Genomic DNA, 23,302 nt, shown 5'->3' with positions numbered 1-23,302 from the left:
CTCACTCATTTTTGTTTGGTTGCGTTTACGGGAGAGTTTCGAACGACACTAACCTGAGTTAGCACTGGCGTCGCAGGCCTTAGGTGGGACTATTTCGCAGCAAAAAGCTGAACGAAATAACGGTTCTTTTCTTCTGACACAGACTGTAGATTGACAGTTTGCACTACTGTGAAGCTAGTCGCGGTAGTCACTGGACAGTAATCGCATTCACTAAATAAACCATAAAATATCGGAGTCATGATTTTTGTGAATTAAATTTTACTAATTAACTTGCATATGGGGCACATTTGATTCGTAATAAAGCCAAAAAATACCACAAACATGGTTTTTTATTACTAAATTTTTATAAATTATTTTAATTGAACTTGTAACTTGGAAAATTAGATTTTTGCTAATTAAATTAATGTTTTCTTGGGGTCACATTTCAAGAAAAGCCATAAAATTAGAGAACAATTATTTTCGACATTTTAATATTTTTTGAAAATAAAATTGCATATGGCCCAGATTTAAAAAAAAAGTATAAATTAACATAAAAATTATTTTCGGTAATTAAATTATTTGTGGAAGCAAACTTAAGTTATTTTTTAAACTTGTATATGAACAACTCTTCACTTGAGATTAGAAAAAAACATTTTTAGCCGCGTCAAAACATGATATACTCCGGTATATCCATATTTCGAACGCATCTAATTTATTAACACTAATATCAATGCAAGGATAATAAAACTAAAACTGAAACGAAATATACTATATTTTGTAGAAAGAGAGAATGCAGTAGAGTTTGATACAAACAATAGAGGATAGGAAAAGAGACAGGGAGTTCACTTTCGGGTAGTGCGCATGCTTTTAATGACAGACCATAAACAAGAAAATTAGCATCAACAAAATTAATCCTAGCCAAACAAATCTACACACATATACACACTTATTTGTAAGTGTTAACTAACAGCAAGAATCTGTTATGTAGTTATGCAGATAAGGTAAAGGTTTGTGTGTAAAAAGTATATTTGTAAGTTCTAAGTTCTAATAAATGCAAGTAGTTTCATTAGTGTTCAATGTGCAGGATTGCAATATGTTTATTAAATCTGTTTTTGCATTATTCTTGTATGGTGCTCTACCTTGTATATTAACAAATGTTTTTGTTAGCGCTTCGCCTATTTTATTGCTGGCCACACACTTGTATTCGCCATCGTTTTCGGGGAATACTTCTGTTATTTGCAACTGACATATACCATCGGCATCCTGTGATATAATCGTCTCTTTGGTTTCAACAACTTTCTCTTCATTATGGTACCATTCCACACGCGGCGTGGGCTTGCCAATCACTTTGCATGTGAGTAATAACGCCTCGCCATCCATTACCGTAATCGGCTCTAACAATTCTTCAACGAATCGTGGCGATTCGAATTCTTCCACTGTTTCTTGTGGGCTATCTTCAATTAATTTTACAGTGGCAGTTGACGTTACCGAACCACCAACATTTTCTGCACGACAAGTGTAATGACCGACATATTTCCGCTGGAAGTTCTCTATTAGTAGTGTAGACTTGTTCGCTTGCGAAACTATACGACATTCTGTTGAACTCTTGATGGGTTCAAGATTTACAAACCATTGGAAGGAGGAGAGTGGTTCTGATTCTACTAGAACTTCTAAAATGGCCACTTCATTCTCGTCAAAGAATTTCGGTTGTAGTGGTTGTATGAAGCGTGGTGGTATAATCTCATTATTGGGTTTTTGATCGGTCACCATTACCGAACCGGATGATTTGGCCTCTCCCACTTTATTCGTTGCACAAACTTCATATTTGCCTGTGCGTTTGCGATTCATATTAACAATTTTAATTATGGTGGTCGTCTCTGTGGTTTCAATGGTAACATCTTCATTGATTTGTATCTCTCGTCCATTACGCAACCAAGTGATTTCCGGACGTGGTGAACCTTCATACTTGGCTTCGTACAATAAGGTACCACCATTGGGTATAACCTGGGCACTCAGTGGTGTCACTTTTGGTGGTTTTAATACCTCCAGTGGTGCCTCGTCGACGCGGCTAAGTATGTTGGCATTACCAATAGCGCGTCCGAAATTGTTTTGTGCTTGCACAGAGTATGTAACGGCTTCATTGGGTGTTGGATTAATGACTTCCAAAGCGACATCGCCGGTTTCTTCGTTGTAAAATGTTTGTACAGTTTCGTTGGGTATAACTTCCTCGGTGCCGCGATACCACTTGACTTGTGGCATTGGCTTGCCAACTACCTGACATGTCACAGTGACTCTCAACAATTCGGGTTCCTTCTCTTCGGTGAACTCGATTTTGAGTGGCTTAGTGAATTGTGGTGCAATGCCTTGTTCTTTTTCTAAAGTTTTGAATATTTTAAGAGCAGTTAAATTGTTTATTATGAGTGTGCTATTGGTATAGTAGTTTTTTGTAAAAGTGGTGTGCATAAGAATTATTGGGACACATACATACATATAATATCATATATGTACATTTGTACATCAGAATTAAGAGACTGACATGAGTATTACTTACTATAGGTATAATAAATATGTGGAGAAGAAAAGTATATTCGGAAGCTGGTGCACATTGTTAGATACATCCCACAACGTTCAATGTATCTCGAATGCGCATAACTTTTTTTTTTCTTACTTTTATATAACACTTCGTTTGCGTACTCACCTAAAGTTATGTTGGCTCGACTCGTTGCGACTCCGGCCTCGTTGCGTGCTTCGCAGGTGTACACTCCAACATCGCTGGGCGTAACCTTGGCGATCTTTAATTTGGCCACGTCTTCCATTACCGTTATTTCATATTTCTCCGAAGCGAATAAAAGCACATCGTTGAAGTACCAACTGATTTCTGGGAATGGTGTGCCCTCAATTTTACACTCCAATTCTGTCGGCGCCTCGGGAGTACACATAACTGGACGCAATTTTTCGGTAATTCGAGGTGGTTTGATTTCCTTCTTCTTTTTGCGCACCAGCTTACGTTCTTGTCGTTGCACTTCAGATGTTGTGGTCTCTTCCTTCTGGGGTACGGTTTGATCTTCGATCAATTCTTCATCGGGCAACATATCGATACCCTCTTGGATACGTTTTTGTGTTATTAATTCAAGTTCGGGTAACGGCTGACTATCATCCAGTATGGTACGTCGGGTTTCTTTCTTAACAATATTTGATGTTATCTTCATGTCAATATCTCGACGTACATCGTCCACATCGAGCTCAATTAATTGCTCGGTAGTGATGTACTGGGGACGATTGTCATCAGTCTTTTTAAGTGTAATGGTCTTTTGTGAGATTTCTTGTGAAGATTCTTGTGTGATTATCTCTTCGGCTTCAAGATCCACTATTTCTGCTTCGAGCAGCGTTGGTTGCTCTTCGAGAGATGCATCCTTTAGGCGTTTCGTACGTTTCTTATGAGCTTTTTGTTTGGTGGTAAGTATATCTTCGGTTGGTGCGACTTCTTCTTCTGGAAGAATTTCTTCAGAAACAGCCACTTCTTTGATCTCGTCAATGGGAATTTCGTCCACTTGATCTTCTTCAGTGATTGGCTCATTGAATGGTTCAGCCGTTTCTTCAGATATTTCATCAACTGACGGAGTTGCTTTACGTATTTTGGGCTTCTTTTTCTTTTCTTTCTTTGGCTTCTCGTCCTTGACTTCATCTTCAGCGGGTATAGGTGTAATTTCGAGTTCCTGATCTTCTGGCTGTGGTCGTTCTTCGGTTATCAATTTTGGAGCAGAAACTTCTTTGATCGGCTTCTCTGGTTCCTCTTTTGGTTTTTGTGGTATTGGCTTGAGTGCTACTTCTTCTGGCTGTTCCTCGGGTAGTGGTTTCCTTTTACCCTTAGGCCATTGTTTCTCTTCAATAGGTTCCTCAACAGGCTTCTTCTTTTCACCACGTTTCCATGGTACTTGCGGTTGTGGTTCCTTTACAATGGGCTCCTTTTCAATATCAAAATGTTCAGCTTCTTCAAGTTGCACAGGTTCTATATCTGGAATTTCTGGAAGTTCTTCTGTTTTTGGCTTCTTGACTCTCTTTGCCTTTTTCTTTTCTTCAACTATAATTTCTTCATCTTGTTTTTCGACATGTTGTAGAACAATTTCTTCTAGTTTCTGTTCCTCTGGCACTTGTTGCGGCCGCTTTACTGGTTTAAGTTTCACTTCCTCAATCATTTGTTCTTCAGGAATTTCCTTTTTAGTTTTCCTGATGGGCTTGAGGGTAACTTCTTCGACCTTCTCTTCTATGGGAATTGCCGTCGGCTTTGTTTTGGGTTGAGGAGTAGTTTCTGGTATTTCCACTACTTCTTGTAGAGGCTGTTCTTCAATTTCTTGGATCGGTATGTCTTCTTCCTCTTCTTGCTCTACTTCTTCTGTGGGCTGCTCGCTTTCCTCTACCTCTCCCTCTTCAACTGTCTTCTTCTTTGGTTTTTTCTTCTTAATGCGTTTCTTGGTGACCTCTTCGATGACTTCTTCAACGATCTTTTTAGGTACTTCTTCATAAGAATCAATCTCTGTTACTGTTGGTTTTTGCACATCTTCTGAAGTGGAGAGTCTTTTGATTGGCTTCAATGTAACCTCTTCTGGCTTCTCTTGCTCCGGCTTCGGTAACTGCTTGCGTGGCACTGGTTTGAGGGTAACCTTTTCGACCTGTTCAGGCTCTTCTGGTTTGATACTCTTGCGCTTAATTGGCGGCTTGTCCTGTGGGACGGTTTCTTCTGGTTTAAGTTCTTCCTCTATTTGCTCTTCTTCGGGTTGAATTTCTAGAACATCGTCCTCAGTCTTGTCCTTTTTAGGTTTCTTAACCTTTTTGATCTTTCGTTTCTTATCTTCCATAGTTTCTTCTAACATAATGTCTTCTGTAGTTTCTTCGTCTACTTCTTCTGGAGCTTCAGTTATTAAAATTTCTTCATCCTGCTTCGACTTTGGTTTCTTTAGCTTTCTCTTTGCCTTTTTCTCAACAACATCTGTTGTTTCTACCTCCTGCTCAGTTTCTTCAATCGTTGGTTGTGTTTCTTCTGGTATTTCTTCAACGGTTTCTTCTTCTTCAACCTTTGGCTCAGCTTCCAATTCGTCCGCAACACTAGGTCTCTTTTTAATTTTCTTAATCTTTTTCTTCTCAACTACATCTTGTTCTTTTAATTCGTCTTTTTGTGTTTCGATAATTTCAACTTCTTCCTCCTTTGGTGTTTTCGGTTTCTTTTTTCCACGTTCCCATAGTACTGGCTTCTCTTCTGGTTGCTCAGGTTGTGGTTCCTCTAAAGTGTCCACCACTTCTTCTTGTGCTGGAACTAACACCTCTTCGTGCTTATCTTTAGTAATCTTGGCAGGCTTTTTCTTTCCACGTTCCCACATGACTGGTTCTGGTTGTTCTTCTGTTTGAGCTACTTCTTTTATTTCATCAACAGCCTCCTCAAATGTTTTTGTGGGCTGTTGAGGTTTTTCTGCGGCAATTTGTTTCTGCTGAGGTTTCAGTTGAACTTCCTCTGGTTTGGGCGCTTCTTTTGGCTTATGTCTAGGAGTTGGTTTGAGGACCACTTCCTCCATCTTTTGTTCTGGCTCTTGAGGAATTATTTTGCGAAGAGTCTTCTTTTTAGTTTCTTCAACAATAGCAAGTTCTTCCGAAATAGATTCTTGCTCTTTCCGCACAACTTCTCCAATCTCTTGAGGTTGCTCAACAATTTCGTCCACAGCTTCTTCAAATGCTTTTGAGGGTTGTTCTTCCACCTTTTGTTCGGCAAGTTTGCTCGGCTTCTTTTTGCCACGTTCCCATAAAACTGGTTGTTCTTGTTTCTCTGGCTGTTGGGGCTGTGTCCCTTCTGGAAGTTCGTCAACAGCTTCCTCGTATGCTTGAATTGGTTTCTGTTGTTCTGCTTCTGCGGCCAATGATGGCTGCGGCCGTTTGGCTGGTTTAAGTTGCACTTCCTCTGCTTTAGGCGTTTCTTTGGGCTTCTGCCTGGGTGTTGGTTTAAGTACGACCTGCTCCACTTTTTGCTCTGGTTCCTGTGGAATTACTTTACGTGAAACTTTCTTAACATCTGCTGCAGTTGTTTCTTCTACAATTGTTTGTTGTTGTTGTTCTACCTGTCGCACTTCCTGTGATTGAACCGTTGGTTTCTTCTTGCCACGTTCCCACAATATTGGTTGCGGCTGCTCTGGTTGTTGTGGTAAAGCTTGCTCTGAAATTTCATCCACTGCTTCTTCATAAGCTTTTGTTGGCTGTTCAGAAATTTCTTCGTCTGCTCTTTTTGGTTTTCCTTTTCCTCGTTCCCACATTACAGGCTGTAGTGGCTCTGGTTGCTGCGGGGTTTCCTCTACTTCAAGTGTGTCTACAGCTTCCTCAAAAGCACGCGTCGGTTGTTCTTCAAACTTTTGTGAAGCCTGTGTGCGTTTCAGTGGTTGAATTTGAACTTCTTCTGTCTTTTGTGGCAATTTGGGTCGTGGCCTGGGGGTAGGCTTTAGTACAACTTGTTCTACCTTCTGTTCAGGCTCACGAGGAGCAAGTATTTTACGTTGGGTAGTCTTCTTGGCTACTTCAAGAATATGTTGCTCTTCCTCAATTTGCTGTTGATCCACCAACTGCTGCTGTGCTACCTCAGTGACTTGCCGAATTTCATCGATTTGTTGTTGTTGCGTAATGACCTTCTTTCTACCTCGTTCCCACATGACTGCCGATGGCTGCTCGGTTGGTTTTGCTGGCACAGCCTCTTCGGGTAGTATATCAACAGCTTCCTCGTATGTTTTGAGCTGTTCTGGATATTGTTCAGCGGGTTGTGGCACTTGAGGTTGCACCTGTTTAGGCTGCGACTTCTTTCTGCCACGATCCCATGTAGTGGGCTGTGGTTGCGCGAATTGTTGTTCCTCAGTATCTTGGCGCTCTTGCATTGTAAGTCTGGTAGAATCCTCAACTTCTTGATACTCTTGTCTTTGTCTGGGTTGACGCCATTCGACCGCCTTATCTTCTTGTGTACGCTTCATCATTTGAAGATGCTCATACTCCTCTATGCTCATCATTTTTGTGTCTTCAACAGTAGTGTATTTTTGCTGTTGTAAATTTTGTGTGAGCTGTTCTTGAGTCGTGACCCCTGTCTTTAATATTGAAGTATCCTCAATTGAAGTAAGAGGTTGCAACGTTGGGACCTTTCGTCCTTGGCGCCAGTTTACTGCTTGCTGTTGCTGAATGATACGTTGAGCCTCAAGCTTCTCACGCTCGGCAACACTCAGCATATTAATATCTTCACTTATGATGTATTGTTGCTTATGAATATCGGTGACATCTTCACCATACTGTTGGATATCCTCCTTGCGAAGAACTTTTTGTATGGATCCTTTTGAGCTTTCATCCACAGTCATATAGGCAGTGCTGTGAGTTGCGCTGCTCACTTCGTCTGTAGTTGTGGTTTGTGCCTGCAGATGGCGTAATTCAACTTCTTCAATTTTGAACTTCTCGATTTCATTATGAACACGTTGTACACTCTTCAATTGTTGACGCATTTCCTTCCATGGAATAGTGCCCTCCTTTTGATGTTTCGTTATTAATTTTTCGATCTGTTCTGTCATCTCGGTAATTTCAATACTCTCCATACTGCGTAGTCGTTGAATCTCTTTGGTTCGTTCGATTTGCTCTTGTTGCGCCTGTTGTGGTGCTTGTTGGTCTGTGAGTATTGGCTGTTCGATCGGTCGTAAGTATACTTCATCCAAATCGAATTTATCTAATTGTTTTTGCACACTTTCGACATGTTTCAATTTGTCACGCATCACTACCCATGGAATGGCTTCCTTTTCAGTCTTGCCGGCTATAATTTTATCAAGTGTTTCGCCAATGCTCATCAAACCTTGATTACGTTGATCCTTAATGGACTTGAGCTCAACTGTAGCTGCCTCTAATTTTTTAATTACTTTCTTTTCGATTGGTGTTGGTTTTAGACTTATAGTTTCCTCAGTCCATGACTTAATTGGTTCCGGTTTGTAACCGGGGAAGAAGGGTTGTTTATCTAAAGAACGACCACGTCTAGGTCGAGATGATTTGCGCCAGGGTACAATATTTGATTGCGGTTGTAATGATTTACTGCGAGGCTTCTTGGTGCGTGCACGTCCCTGATGAGGTGTTTGCCCATTGATGGCCAAATATTGACCATACTGTGGTGGGCCGGGCTGTTGTTGTGGATGAGGGGACTCTGGCGAGCTGTCTTCTTTCCCTGACGATGAGGTTTCATCGTCACCGGAATCGATGGGACGTAATTGATAGGCCGAAATGCGTCGCTCTAGAAATTTCATAAAGGATTATTAGCTATGTATAAAAAAAGTATACATACATTTTTCCAGTTTATAGCAAGAAAGTCTAAGCAAGTCCACGTTCATGTAGTATTTAAAAATGAATTCCCTTTAATTGGCTGCGCATAGTTAAAAGACAGCGTTTTAGTAGCAAATAGCAAGGCTGATGTTTGCTTAGAAAATTTTAAATACTTACAAACTTTTTGAATTTTTTTGTCTTCATAATCTTGATAAAAATTGTTTTCAACGTATGATTTTATGTTGTTGTCGATGCCTACAAATATCAAAACATATGATACAAGAAAACAATGGATTCATGGCCCTCTATACAATTTTTATCGAAAATTATGGGAACAGGGAGGTTTGTAACATTATACCCAAGGAATGTGCCGTTTTAATGGAGTCGAACAAGAGAGAAAGGGTGATTGGACAAGTTGGTTTAAGTGTTTAAGTTTAAGGTTAAAGACGTGGGTAGTATCGTTCACGGTATGTGAAGAAGTAGTAGAGTTTTTGGTCTCTTGATGAATACCATCTACTGCTTGTCGATATCCCGTCAGGGCCAGCGATTAACGTATGTATGGTGAGATCTCGGATTTTAGTTCTAATAGCTGAATGTAGATGTGTACTCGTATAGGAGCCGAAAAGTCTCGCCATTAAATGAGTTATACTATAAGCCTTATCACATCGAACGCATACCTAAACTGCGGTGTTCTATCTGATGCTCGGCGTAGTTTACAGCCGGACGGATTTGTCTTTGCCCCAAATACTACCGGCCCGTTATTCGCGAACTGTGTTACCGCTTTGTGCCTTGGTTATGATTGAATGCGATGAGATAACAAGCGGGCTATAGAGTGCATCTTTGACGACCTGTTTGTGTAATTCCATTTTAACTTGCTTTGCCCATATTTTAAATAAAGTAGGGCATTTAGTAAGTACAAATTTATTAGGCAGGAGTGAAAAATTACTTTTAGTGAAAAGGCGCGAAAGTTCGAAGGGGTTGCCCTTTACATTCGAATACAAAACTTTCGAACGGTCACACAGTCTAACTTAATGGGTTAAATACTTTCAACGACAGAAAAAAACTCGACTTTTAAATTCTGCTACAAGCATTTGAAGCGGGAGAAAAATAAACTATTTTATTAACTAGTACGAGTCACAGACTACTAGCGATAGAATGTAGATAAAAAAAGAGCATTTTTATAAATTTTAATTTTATACTTTGATAGTTGATTCGATTAATTTCTAAAATCTTTGTTCATTAAGGGGTAACACCACTGTACACGCGTAAAATAAACACGATTTTTAAAGAATTTTTTTGTACAGAAGGAAAGGGAAAGGAATCACTCTGATTTGGGAAGTTATTACTTATATACTAAAATACAAAACTACAAAGTTTGATCGAAAAATTTTACAAAATGGCGGCATTGGAGACATTTTTGTAATGTGGTTTCTCTTGAAGGAGCTCCGCGGCACGCAGCACAGAGGGTGCAAGTTTTAATCTGGAACAAAGAAACATTTTTTTTCTTAATCTAGATAAAAATAGCTAGAGAAACACGTAGGGGATTTAAAAAATATTTATTTTTGTGGAATTAGCAAGCATTTGAAGGAAAAATTCTATTTTGGACTAAAAAAACGGCACTTAAATAATTATAACAATCGTTTAAATTAATCTATCGAAAATCCCCTACGCTCTTCTCTTAAGAAGGTTATTATACAGACGTAGTGAAAAACCTGATTAAAAATATTAAAAATTGTTTGAGTTATGCTGCGTGCCAATTTCAGAAAACGTGTTTTGAGAAAAACGCGTTTAAAGTTTGGAAATTTTGAGAAGTCGTTAGGTAGCAGTCACTAACGCTTGATTAAAAGCTTAAAATATTTGTGAAATAAACTTCGGTAACGTATAAAACTTTTTGTTCTGTATTTTAAAAGGTTCAAAGAATTTTTTAAGCTTATAAAAAAATAATCAATTTTTTGAAATTTCTACAGTGGTGTTACCCCTTAAGAAGTATTGCGGCTCGCTTTTGCCCTGAAAAACCTTCACTTTCAGCAGTGCAGTGCCATTAGCCATACTACTCACGAAGTAATCAATTTCTTGCAGGCGCCTTCGCATGGGTCCCTAAAATCATTTAATTTTAGCCTTGTGATTCAGCCTGTGGATTATCCGGAGCTATTTCGATGACAGGACTCTTGAATACGACACAGATGGCGGACTACAAAAATACACAGTGACAGGCGGAGTACCGCAAGGCTCGTTTCTCGGTCCCACTTTGTGGAACGCAATGTACGATGGCATCCCCAAAATGGAGCTTCCCATGAATGCGACACTGGTAGGATACGCAGACGGTATTGAGTTGATTGTAACGGGGAAACAAGTCATTGCTGTGCAACTCACCTGCAACGATGCGATAGCGAGGATTGAGTGCTGGTTATACTATGTCAATCGCCAGCTAGCTCTTGACGGTAAATGTCGGAGGTCTCAACATCCAGTCCAGGCCGACTGTGCAGTAATTAGGGGTTATGATTGACTCGCGCAAGACCTTCAGAGAGCACTCGGTGAAAGTCAGTACGAAAGGCGCCGTAGCTGCAAATGCTCTAACACGGTTGCTGCCGAACAATGGGGGAGCCCAAGGTGCAAGAAGGAGTTTTCTGTCTACTGTGACAGACTCCATCCGGTTATATGCCGCTCCCATTTGGTCCCAAGCCCTAGAAACACACCCACGAGGGGCCAGGCAGGTTTGCTAGTAGCCTGTGCATATCGGACAGTATGTGATGATGCAATTTGCGTGATTGCGGGAAAAATTCCACTGGATATCCGAGCACGTGAACTAAACCGTCTCTATCCAAGGCAAGGTCCCAAACCTACAAGGGGCCAAAAGTTGGTACAGCGAATGACAGCGAAGATGGGATTATTCTTCTAAAGGCCGCTGGAAGCACGAAACTTATACCTAACCTTAACACGTGGTTACGGCGAAGACGCGGAGAAGTGGATTACTTCCTCTCCCAGATACTCTCCGCTTCACCAGTCAGCCTTACCTGCCCAGAGAATGTTGAAGGCGCACGACACGTACTCGTCTACTATCCAAGATTCCCAAGAGAACATGAGGAGTTAGCCATTATCTTTTGAAGACAGCAAACTGAGACTAATTTAACTGGCAGTAAGTGCATTTCAAAACATTGTAGGGATGCTGTATGCAAGTTTTCCAAGAAAGTATTGCGTACGCTACACAAGCAGGACGAAGAAATGCGAACAATAGAGCTGTTTCAGTACCGGAAGCTGGAGCAAAATAATATTAACGCCCTGTGCCGCGTCTGATCACACTGAACTTCCCGACAAGTGCTACATATCATATGCAGACAAGACGGTGATGCACACGACATTACCGCACACTTTCGAAGTTTCATTTATTTCTTAATGGAGGAATGAAAAGTATCACCGACGTATAATCTCCATACGTCATAGGTAGAGAGCCTCGACGCAGGTTGCTTTTGTGGTTTTTATCCACAATCACGGATTCACACTCGTTGTAGAGTGCAAATGCGGTCCCGGGGTGGAAATCAGCCGAAGAGGGGAGGTCTGTTTTAGTGGGAGCGTGCTCCAAATATCATTGGCGCGACGGCATCAATTAAATGTTTCTGACATTTTTGTCCTTCCCTCCCACAAACAAACAAAAAAAAACCTGAGCCTTGTGAACTATGTATTTGAAGTCACAGAAACCATTCAACAACAAAAATTTGCAGCCCTATAAACCACTATTGACCCCAACATCATTCGTGACATAAGGTATAAAATCTTCAAAAACTATTCGAAAATTACTGCCTATAATGACAGATGCTCCCGTGATTGCTTGCTCATGTCATATTCGGGGTTTTTAGTTTAATTCTAATTAATTCTCGTGTACATGTGAAAGAAAAAAATTTCAATATCCTTTATGAGTTCATTGAATTAATGAAATTTAATTACCTTTCACTTGGGCACAAAATAATATAAAATGTGTTAGATTTTTACATTTTGAGTAATTTGTAATTTCAAGTTGAAATGTTTTTAGTGTGTCTAATTTTACGATAACATATGACATACATATCTACAAAACGTTTCATACAAATACTTGTAAATCATTTCAATTAATTCTACATAAATAATCTCACCTCCCACACAATTTGCGCACAGGTCAGCGGACGTCTGTATGTTTTGAAAGCCATTTAATATCCAAAAAACCTTAACACTATTTTATTTGTCTATTTAGATTATGAAATACAATAATAAATATTTGAAATTTCTAACTTCATCACGTAAACAACTTTCTACGTTACGCTTATTTTATAGGAATTCCAAAATTAAAATCTATTTTGACAAATTGTATCCAACTTGTTCTTGAATTAATTTTATTGTTTCGTTCAAAGTTGCGATAGTTATAAAGCTTTTTTATTTAATTTCATATTTTATAGCAAGTTCAATGGACGATTACAAAAATAATGGATGATCTAATAGGAAAGGCTCGCTGTTGGCACCATGCTGCTTTGGCGGCATCTAACAAATCTATTATTTTGTATTTAATCATTGATGCCAAATCGTCATGGCAAGTTACCAATCGTATTTGCCACTAAGTTCATGTGATTTGACGCCGTTAGAATTTGTCTTATGATTTATTCTGTGGCCAAATGCTAACGTCAATAAGCTACAATGGACCGATAACTCTTTAAGTTGGTTTAACCCAGGCTATAATCTATGCAGCGGCGTACACTTGAACGCTTCCATGTTCGATGCGCATGAAATAGGAAAAAACAATTCTGTGAATACTTCACGCAGAGCTTGTTGTTTTATTCCACTTTCATACACAAAAGGAAATGTGTGTGCCTTTCATAATTAGAATTATCTAACTCTCTTCAATATCTTCCATTCATTTATGTAATGGTAAATAAAAAATAGTTTAAAAAAACTAAAAAACACGCTTTTATTGCTAATCGAACTAAAAAGTAGAAAATAAATTTTAATGACAAAGAGACCTATAATGAAGTAATAGCAAATCGAACTATCAGTCATAGTCAACTACCTCAGAACAGAATTATAACAAAAATTAAGATACAAATAGAATAATTCAAATTAGAGTTAAAAGCGTGGGATGCTTGATATAGTAAATATTACAATCATTCTATTGGCAACTACCTATGTACAGAAGGTTATGAAAGTGAAGCAAAATGCATCAATCCAGATTAAAAAAAAAAAACTTATATAAGAAACTGCGATTAATCGAAATCCGATTTTTCGAAAAGCGTGCCCATCCCTAATTTGCACAGGTGAGTGACTTAACCTTTATTTCATATTAAAAATATATGTATGTGTACATGTTATATAGACGAAAGCAAATATAAGCTAATGTAGATACATAAAATCCACATATACAGGGTGCCTGCGAGAATTTAAAAATAGTAGCATGACTATTTGAACATTTTTTATTAAAAAGAAAAAATTTTGTTTCAAAAGCAAATCGAATTGCTCACTCGGCCCAGGTAAGACATTATTAGTCCATTTACTAAAATTAACTCTGAGACATATTGTAGATATATGTAGGTATATATATGTATATTAAACAGATATATATCTATGTGTGATATATCTATATATATGGAGAAGTGGTTCATAAACATGAATTATGTATAAAATTATATACACACGAGTAGTTTAAAGTGATTCAATATTTTTTATCTCACAGGTGGCCAATAAGCCAAATTTATAGGGTGTTATATGTATATATTTTGGGCATTTAGGTGTATGCAAATAATTATTTAGTTTATTTATTAAACCAATGATGTCTTCATTTATGCGTAATTGCATATGAATTTTCATATGCAGCTAAAGGTGGCTACAGTTGGATTGGTTGCCAAAAAGTTATTATTTCTAAGTACATCGCATATTTTATATTTTATATTATATACAATATTTCATGGCCCTTGAATGAGAATTTAAATTTGAAAATAATTTTTTTTTTCGATGCAAAAATGTATGACCATTAATGTGTTATTAAGAAATATTTCTCTTCAAGCTCATCTGCCTGACATACTCGTATTTATGAGATGCATACTGCTTTAGGCTGTTTACTCAAGTATTCCAACTGTATAAATCATTGGCACAATTTCAGATATCTTAACCTTTTAGCAGCTTTTCTAATTAATATAGAAGTATCAGCTAGAGCAGATATTTATATATTTATATTTATATAAAGCGTTTTTCAGTAAGAGCGCTTCAACTTTTTTTTTTGAATAAAACACAAACGGTTTGACTTTTTTAACTAATTTTTTTTTAATCGAGTTTGAACATATACATTTAAGTATGAAATTCGATATCTTTTGCATGACCACCGCGTGCACGTTTTACGAAGTCCAATCGTTGAACCCAATATTCGACCACTCTTTTGCATAAATCGGCCGAAATTCCAGCAATTTCGCGTTCAATATTGGCTCTGAGCTCACAAATCGTCGCCAACTTGTTACTGTAGACCACTGACTTCACATAACCCCAAAGAAAATAGTCTAGAGGCGTCAAATCACACGAGCGCGGCGGCCATTCGACCGGTCCATTTCTGGAAATAATGCGCTCATCGAACTTACTCTTCAACAAATCAATTGTAGCGTGTGCTGTGTGGCTTGTGGCCCCGTCCTGTTGAAACCACATGTCGTCTAAGTCCATACCATTCAATTGCGGCCAAAAATAATCGTTTATCATGTCGCGGTATCGATTTCCATTCACAGTAACGTGGCGATCGTTCTCGTCAACGAAAAAATATGGGCCAATTACGCCGCCGGCATGTAAACCGCACCAAACAGTGATTTTTTCGGGATGCAACGGTGCCTCATGAATCACGTGTGGATTGCTTTCTGCCCAGTAACGCATATTTTGCTTGTTGACAAAGCCATTGAGCCAAAAGTGAGCTTCATCACTGAAGATGATTTTTCGACTTTAAACTTTCTTAACAGAACACGCATTTTTATAATTAAATTCAATGATTTGCAAGCGTTGCTCAAGTGTGTAGCGTTCCATGATGAAATGTATACTAATGAAGTTTACAAATGACAAGCGAAAAATAAAAAATATTGCGTCGTTCGCCCTCCCTATCGGAAAAAAGTTGAAGGGCACCTATTGAAAAACGCCTTACATACAAACGTACACAAGTTTGTTGACACCTAATTTGCAATGAAAAACTGATATCAGCATCAATAATGGCAATTTAAAATGATTTTTAGTTTAGCTGCTAAGTTTAACTGTACAAGTATAAGTGTATGTTTGTGCTTTTATCATTTTCCTCTAACTAAATCTTCCTTTGCTATTTTTTTTTATAATTCATACCATACCCCATAGCCAACAACATTCTCGCTCGCTTTTAACGTTAAGTGCTGTACCCACAAAATAATACATTTAATATGATTAGAATTTCGAGTACGTAAAAGGCGGACGTCGTAGTCGAATGGTTAGCGCGTGGCTACCATTTGGAAGTGCATAAGCTCGAATATCCGTGCATGAAATACTAAAATGATAGAACAAGTTTTTTTCTAATAGCGGTCGCCCCTTGGCAGGTAATGGCGAACCTCCACGGCAATTTCTGAAAAAGCTTCTCATAAAAAATATCTGCTGTTCAGAGTCGGCTTGAAATCGTAGGTCCCTCCATTTGCGGAACAGCATCAAGACGCACACCACATATAGGAGGAAGAGCTCGGCCAAACACTCAAAAAGGGTGGAAGCGCCAAGTTTTAAAAATGCTACCGTATCAATGCTCAAATGCATGTAAAGTAACTTTATTGAACTCTACCAAATTTGGGACAAGTATACTTACAATGCATTTAGTGTCATTTAGCCTGAATGTGAAGCCAAAAATTATTGAACAGCGGAAGCTACCACTTTTCCCAACTTATATTTAGCGCATGAAGTTCGCATGAACAGTCTAAAGAACTATTAGTTTTTAAAGTCCAAAAATAAATCAAGTCAATATTTGATGTATTACTGAAACGAAAACAGTTACTAGCCTAATTAACAATTCACAATGGATATAAAATATCAGAATAGGTTATCTTGAATAGAATCTGGAGATGCCCAGTAGATAAAAATTTCGTTGAAAAAGTTTTTAGTGTTTTCAGCTAGATGTCTTTAGGGGACCACATCTCACGATCCTTACATTACTTTGGGTTATACTATAAGGAGATTTTAAGATAATGTAACCCTTAAAAAAAGTTCTTTGACTGTCGGGATTTTTATTATTGTACATTTTCGTAAAGTATAATATCTTAAAAATATTGTGTGAAAATTTGAAGTGACTCCGACAAATACTTTTCGAGTTATTCAACAATTAATAGAGGGCGTATAACTCTACATAAGCCGATAGCAAAACTTTAAATGCGTTTTCCTCAAATCTATGTTTTTGGAACCTGTGATCACTGTAATTAAAAAACCGCTTGGAAGATTTCAATAAAATTTATACCGCTTTTGAAAAATATAAAAAACTCGTGCCTGATGAAAGGAGTTTTTTTTTCAAAAATGTCTATTTTTTGTAAAGGATGAATTCTCGGTTTTTTTTCTCGAAAATCTGAGAAACTTTGAAAAAAAATTTTCGATCGGGCACAAGATTATCTATTGATAAAACTAATTTCTCTTGTCCGATTGATTTTAGACGAAGCTCCAAGGTCTTGTGATGATCACCGCAAGGAACTTCTGGAGAAACGGGCTCCACACAAAAAGCGATAACTCTTACAATTAAGCATTTTTTTTTAATTTTGCTAAAGTCAAGTCGAAATGTCAAGTCGTGATGTATTAATTCTATGTTTTTATTTTTGGAAAATAAAACAATCGACTAGCAAAAAAAAAATTATTGAAAACCATTTTTTCGGGCCTCTGACTACCCCTAACCCCTCAATACAGTATCGAATACAACAGCAAAGGGTTGATTTTGTGTTGTGGGCCAATTGTGGAAAATGTTGATGAAATAATGGAAATCCTGAAGTCGGACCGGCATTCCATATATTATATTTTGAAAAATAGTCAGGAAACTAGTTGAAACCATTCGCATAAGAATAGCTATAAATATATGTATGTATGTGTTGATTTCATAGTCGAAACGAAAGGAAGAAAGTTCACCTAATATTTATGTTGCTAAATTTGAATGCCCAAAAACTCAAAAACATTTGTTTTAAGTCTAAACTAAATATATTTCTTTCTACAGAAACACGTACTATACTATATTGTAAATATGCATATGTGTATGTATATGTATGAATGTACATGCGCATATGTATGTACCTACATAATTTATGCTTCCTCTAAGATTTTTCTCTTCAGCATGTACCTAGTAGAACATTTTATTTTCAAATCTAAAACCATTAAAACCCTGTAGACTGCTTGTTCCCTAGTCGTAAATACAAAAATAATTCTGTGACCCCATTTGCGACTTGAAATATTGTCTGTTGTGTTACATTATGCATTCATGTATGCAATCAGATATATTGTATGTACACACACACATACATGCGCAATTACTTAAGCATATTTATGGTTGCGTGTATGTATGCATGTTAGATTGCTCCAATTTCAACATAAACATTTTACTTGAATTTTGAAGTTTTTTGAGAAGCTGCACACCCAGTCTGCAGCATTATTTTTACATTTTTCTAGCTTGAATTTTTTAATTTTCGTTCTTCCCATTTGTAAAAATGAGAAAAAATAAAATACGCTGACACCATTAATTAGTTTTTGTCGTATTATTAGAAGTATTTTGTATAAGTCTGAGCTAAAACAATAATCTCCATACATGCTCGTACATATGTACATACACACATATTCATGTATGTGCAGACAAAATATGAATAATGACAGTTTTCATTACCTAAAAATAGCGTAGTCCAGGTGCTTAGATTTTTTTCCCATTTTTTTTTGTATTAATTTTTTCCCACATAATCTAACATATTCAGATACCGCTAAAGCTAAATACAAATTGACAAATTTTAAGCAAAGTTTTAATTCCATTTAACAGATGCCCATAAAGATGGATAACTGTTTTTTGGGTATTTTCTATGGATATATTGGATTTCAACTGGAAAGCAATGAGGACGCAAATTATTTCCTTTTACAATCTGTTAAAAAAAGTGTTAGATATTTACATACATACATATGTAAAAAGTATCAAATATTTATTATTCATTCAAATAGATATTTACATATGTATGTATATACACATTGTCTTAAAAGTAACCCCTTCCTATATAAAATACTTACATACATAATATACATATATACTTATTATGCTTACAAATAATCGAGTCGTGAAAACATTCTTTCAATTTCCAATAGGCTACAATTTTCTCCGCATTTTTTCATTTATTCCTTACATCGGCTGAAAATGAGTGCCTCGAAATGGTAATTTGTGTTTTGGAAAGAGAAAAAAATCAGCGAAGTCCTGCAGGTGTGGTATAAAATGTGCCTAATTTTTGGACGAATGGTTGCGAAAAATATGTATTAGGTGCGTAACTAAGTTATCGCTGGTTGTCAATAGATGCCACCAGCAGTATGTGCTAGTCTAACATACCCTAAATGTCATAAACCAAGCTTAGACATATGGTAACCAAACTGCTGCGACACATTAATGATTTTGTTTCGTTATCATATACTTTTGGTTTTGTGAAAATATCTGATTTTGTGCCGAATTATCGTCATTTACGGGAAGTGTTGATTTTCCTCTTTCGTTCGAAAAAAACGGCTGCTGAAGCGCATCGAGAGCTAAAAAAGTTTATGAAGATGCTGCTTTAAGTGAAACAACGTGCCGAGATTGGTTCTGTCGCTTTAAAGGAGATGATTTTAATGTTGACGACCGTCCGCGTGAAGAAAGGCCAAAAACCTTCGAAGACGCTGAATTGGAGGCATTGCTCAATGAGGATCGGTGTCAAGCGCAAGAAGAGCTTGCTTCAGTATTAGGAGTTACCCGTCAATCCATTTCCAAGCGATTGCATGCTTTGGGAATGATTCAGAAACAGGGGACTTGGGTTCTTTATGAGTTAAAACCAATGGATGTTGAACGTCGTTTTTTGCCTATGAACAACTGCTCCAGCGGCAAAAAAGGAAGGGGTTTCTTCATCGCATCGTGACGGGTGATGAAAAATGGAATGAATGAAGCGGCCGCAATACGCGGAGAGGCATGAAAAAGTGATTCTACAGCATGACAACGCTCGGCCTCACGTTGCCAAACCCGTTAAAACCTACCTGGAAACACTGAAATAGGAAATTCTACCCCACCCGCCAGATATAGCGCCGTCCGATTATCACCTGTTCCGATCGACGGCACATGGTCTAGCTGACCAGCAGTTCCATTCAAAAAATGGCTTGATCCGTGAATAGCCTCAAAAGATGAACAGTTTTACCGGGACGGTATACGAGATCTACCAGAAAATGGGGAAAAAGTAATCACCAGCGATGGACAATACTTTCAATGATTCACTTGTAACCATTTTTTCAGAATAAAGTTGTATTTTCATCAAAAAAACAGCGAGCACTTAGTTGCGCACCTAATATATCCAATTTTAAAACGGCTCATGGATAGTGGTGAAAATACATTTTTTTTACTCAGATCTGGATTTTTCGAGGAATTTGTTTCCTTAAACGCCGCATAACGCTAAGATAATATTGTTTATTTACTATCTGAGTTTTTTGCTTTAATTTATTTGTGATATTTTCGTATTTAAAAAAAACGAAACCTTCAAGTGCCTTAAGTAAAGGGTGATCAAATTGGAGATACTTTTTCCTATAGGGGTTTCTTGACAGATTAAGCGTGACTAGAGTCAAACTACAATAAATGCATATTCATTTCAGTATTCATTGGCATTCCATCATCATTTCATCAAGACTTGCGACTCAACAACATTTACAAATCGTACAATTGTACGCTCAGGCCAACTTATGGTGTTCAGGGATGAGACCCATTTTTGACTTAATAGCTAAATTACCTTATTTGGGCGAAACGAAACGAAATTTACATAAAATCAAAAAAGCTTAAATGGTTGATTGGCAGAAACTCTAAACCGTCAATACAAAACAAATTACTTCTTTACAATCAAGTTTTAAGGCCAGTATGGACATACGGCGACCAGTTGTGGGGATGTACCAAGCATGAATAAAGGTATACACCTAGAAGACGCCACTTAGAGAAGCCATATACACAAGAAAACTACGAATAACCAAGTCTCGAGACGCGTTTTTTCTATGTTATCAATTAATTATATTGAAAAATATTACTTAGTAGCTTTGCTAGGTGTTAAGCTATTTTTTGTTACGTTTCAATAAAACAAAAAAAAATGTAAGCAATCCAAAGCCATTCAAGAAGAGCCATTACATCCATTGAAAACAACCGTTTGGGCTGTAGGAATCATCGGTCCATATTTCTTCAAAGCCGAGGCTGGTGCCAATGTAACCGTGAATGGCGAACGCTATCGCGCCTTGATAAACGACGTTTTGATACCAGAAATTGAAGCCCATGATCTTTACAACATTTGGTTCCAACAAGATGGTGCTACTTGCCATACAGCCCGAGAAACAGTGGATTTACTGTGTCATCGTTTCGGTGAGCAATTTATGGCCCTTATTATGAGCAACATTCGATCTTCGACAGTAGTCGAAAGTGCTGATCGAACGAATTTTCATTTGGTATTATGGTGCTCATTCGTTGAAGAATAGGACTATTGTGAATTTCGATCGCTCGACGCATTTACAATAGATAATTTTTTCTCAGCTGATACAGCAAATCAAAATAAAAGAACAACCGATTGTGTTGAAATTCTTTGCTAACAACATTTTTAAAAGTTAAAAAAAGTATTTTTTGTGAAAATGAGTACAACGGAGTTGTGGTTCGACGATTCATCGGACTATGAAAGATTAGTGGAACTAGCTAGAAGTAGAAAACAGTTGAGGGGCGCATCCAACCCCCTAGAAATGGCTTCCACTGAGTAAGTTTAGAATTTTCAAAATGTATTGACGTACTTAATATTACAGAAATTTCCTTACAGATTTTTATAGAACTTTAGATTATCTAAAGAGGCGTTTATGAACCTACTGTCCAGTAAAGAAAACCAGTTGCAGCAGTGCACCCGATACAAATCCATTCCAAATATGTTAAAGCTAGCCACAGTTCTCCGATTTTGTGCTCAGGGATCGTACCAATTGAGTATTGGTAATGAAGGTATGCTAGGACTTGCTCAACCCACTGTGTACGAGATGCTGAAGATATTGAAGTGGAGTCAAATAACGGAGAAGCAGAAAACATAAGAAATGAAATTTTGAGAATATTATAGAAAAATCTAAAAAGTATTAAATAGAAAACTTTATTTTTGTTATACATTTTCTTTATTCAATTATTCGTCATTCGAAAAAAATATGTATTTCAGTTCCTGTATATGTATTTTGCTGCTTGAACTTTGGTGCAAATCCCTTTTGCGAATTGTGGATTCGCCTTTCTAATTGTTGTTTGGTACTCACGACTTTCGACCTGCATAAAATTAACAAAATTAAACAAGTTTTCCCACAGTACGCGGCACAATCGAAAGCAAAATTGCATTCGACTCTAAATTCGGTAAACAACGAAAATTTCGATAGGGTTGCACCGCTCATAATACCAAATTGACATTCGATTTTCGATCTTCGACAACCAGCGAATATCGAAGATCGAATGTAACTCATAATAGGGGCCTATATCTCGTCACGGGCCAGTGGATTGGCCACCAAGATCGTGCGTTATCACACTTTTGGACCTTTGTTTGATAAACCAGCTTGAATTGAAGCATTGCAAGCTAACATTATTAAAGTTATTCACGAGATACCGGCCGAAGACCTCCAGTGAATCATTGTGATAACGGTTGGTCGAATTAATTCGCAGTTGCGGTCAACATTTGAAAGGCAATGTATTTAAAAAATAAATGTCGTAAATGGTTCTAACAAAAATAATAAAGGTTGCTCAATCAATGTGAATTTTGTTTTATTTCAATTTAAAATCTGATGCCTCTAAATAGGATGATCAATTAGAATAGAAGCTATTACTACCTAGAAATAGAAGCAATTACGCACACCTCAAACTGCTCAAAAACAAACTCTTGTCATGGACTTGTTAGCTACAGATCTATAGGACCCTTATAAGGCCAATAGCAACGTGGGGATGTGAAACATGTGTTCTGACTGCTAATAATAAATAAAAATAATAAAAAACTATCTCTTACGCGTTGAGCGTAAAATTCTGCTGGTTTGATGAAAAAATGCATAAGGATTCAGACGGCAGAAGAATGCAATTCAGCTGTTGACAGGCGGCTACTAACCGTTTATAGTCGCATCAACATTAAGATTAACATACTAGTACGGCTACATATATATTAAATAGTATACATTTTTTCTGCCTTCAGCCCTGACTATACTCCTTGATCGTAGTGATATTGAAGAATGAATCGAATTTTATATTTGTTTGGCATTACTTTGACATAGTGCAACACACAACTGGATTCACTCAACACAAAACTGTTAAAGAACTTTTTTGAAACGTAGTGTCGCCCAACGCAATGTACTTATGTACTATATATACGAGTACATCGTGAACTGTGGAAAAGGATCAGAACACTTTACTTCACCTTATATTTTCCTACCTGTCACCTACCTTCACCTTATATTTTCCTAGTTACGAGTATAATAAACTACAACTGTAGAATTACAAAGTATACTCGAGAACCCGTCTGTTTGTAAATCAAATGGGCTTTGCTGAGATTTCTAATTTACACATTTTTTTAAATGCCTTCCTCATTTGAAGGGAGTCCCTACATGAAGAGTGCACAAAATTCTCTTGAATTTAAGATTCTTGAACAAGAGTTGGGAGCGCGCTCTATAGAGGCATAGAGGAGAACCTAATATATAGTAACCCGGCGATGACGCCTGTAAGAAAACGCTCAACGCGTTGTTTTTGTGTGTTAAATGCGGATTAAGGCTATGTAAAGGAGTTGGGCCATGAAAATTATTTGCCTCAATC

General features: G+C 37.5%; 1 protein-coding gene and 1 long non-coding RNA gene across 3 annotated transcripts in view; one reads left to right on the top strand and one right to left on the bottom strand.

The window, feature by feature from the left end:
• Positions 1-13,162, top strand: part of LOC128859653 (uncharacterized) — a 99,948-nt gene extending 86,786 nt beyond the window's left edge. Inside the window, exon 5 of the long non-coding RNA XR_008454176.1 lies at positions 12,720-13,162. This is a non-coding gene — a long non-coding RNA (uncharacterized LOC128859653). The remainder of the gene's footprint in view (positions 1-12,719) is intronic.
• Positions 1-23,302, bottom strand: part of LOC128859652 (titin) — a 144,547-nt gene that overhangs the window by 76,780 nt on the left and 44,465 nt on the right. For both annotated transcript variants that reach the window (XM_054096639.1, XM_054096640.1), the window contains exons 16-17: positions 2,678-8,263; positions 1,119-2,354 (exon numbers count right to left, since the gene is read on the bottom strand). In XM_054096639.1, the coding sequence (XP_053952614.1) occupies positions 1,119-2,354; positions 2,678-8,263 (6,822 nt within the window). The remainder of the gene's footprint in view (positions 1-1,118; positions 2,355-2,677; positions 8,264-23,302) is intronic.

The sequence above is a fragment of the Anastrepha ludens genome, chromosome 4 (genome assembly GCF_028408465.1).
Source record: "Anastrepha ludens isolate Willacy chromosome 4, idAnaLude1.1, whole genome shotgun sequence".
NCBI lineage: Eukaryota > Metazoa > Arthropoda > Insecta > Diptera > Tephritidae > Anastrepha > Anastrepha ludens.
This window is presented reverse-complemented; position numbering and strand designations above follow the sequence as displayed.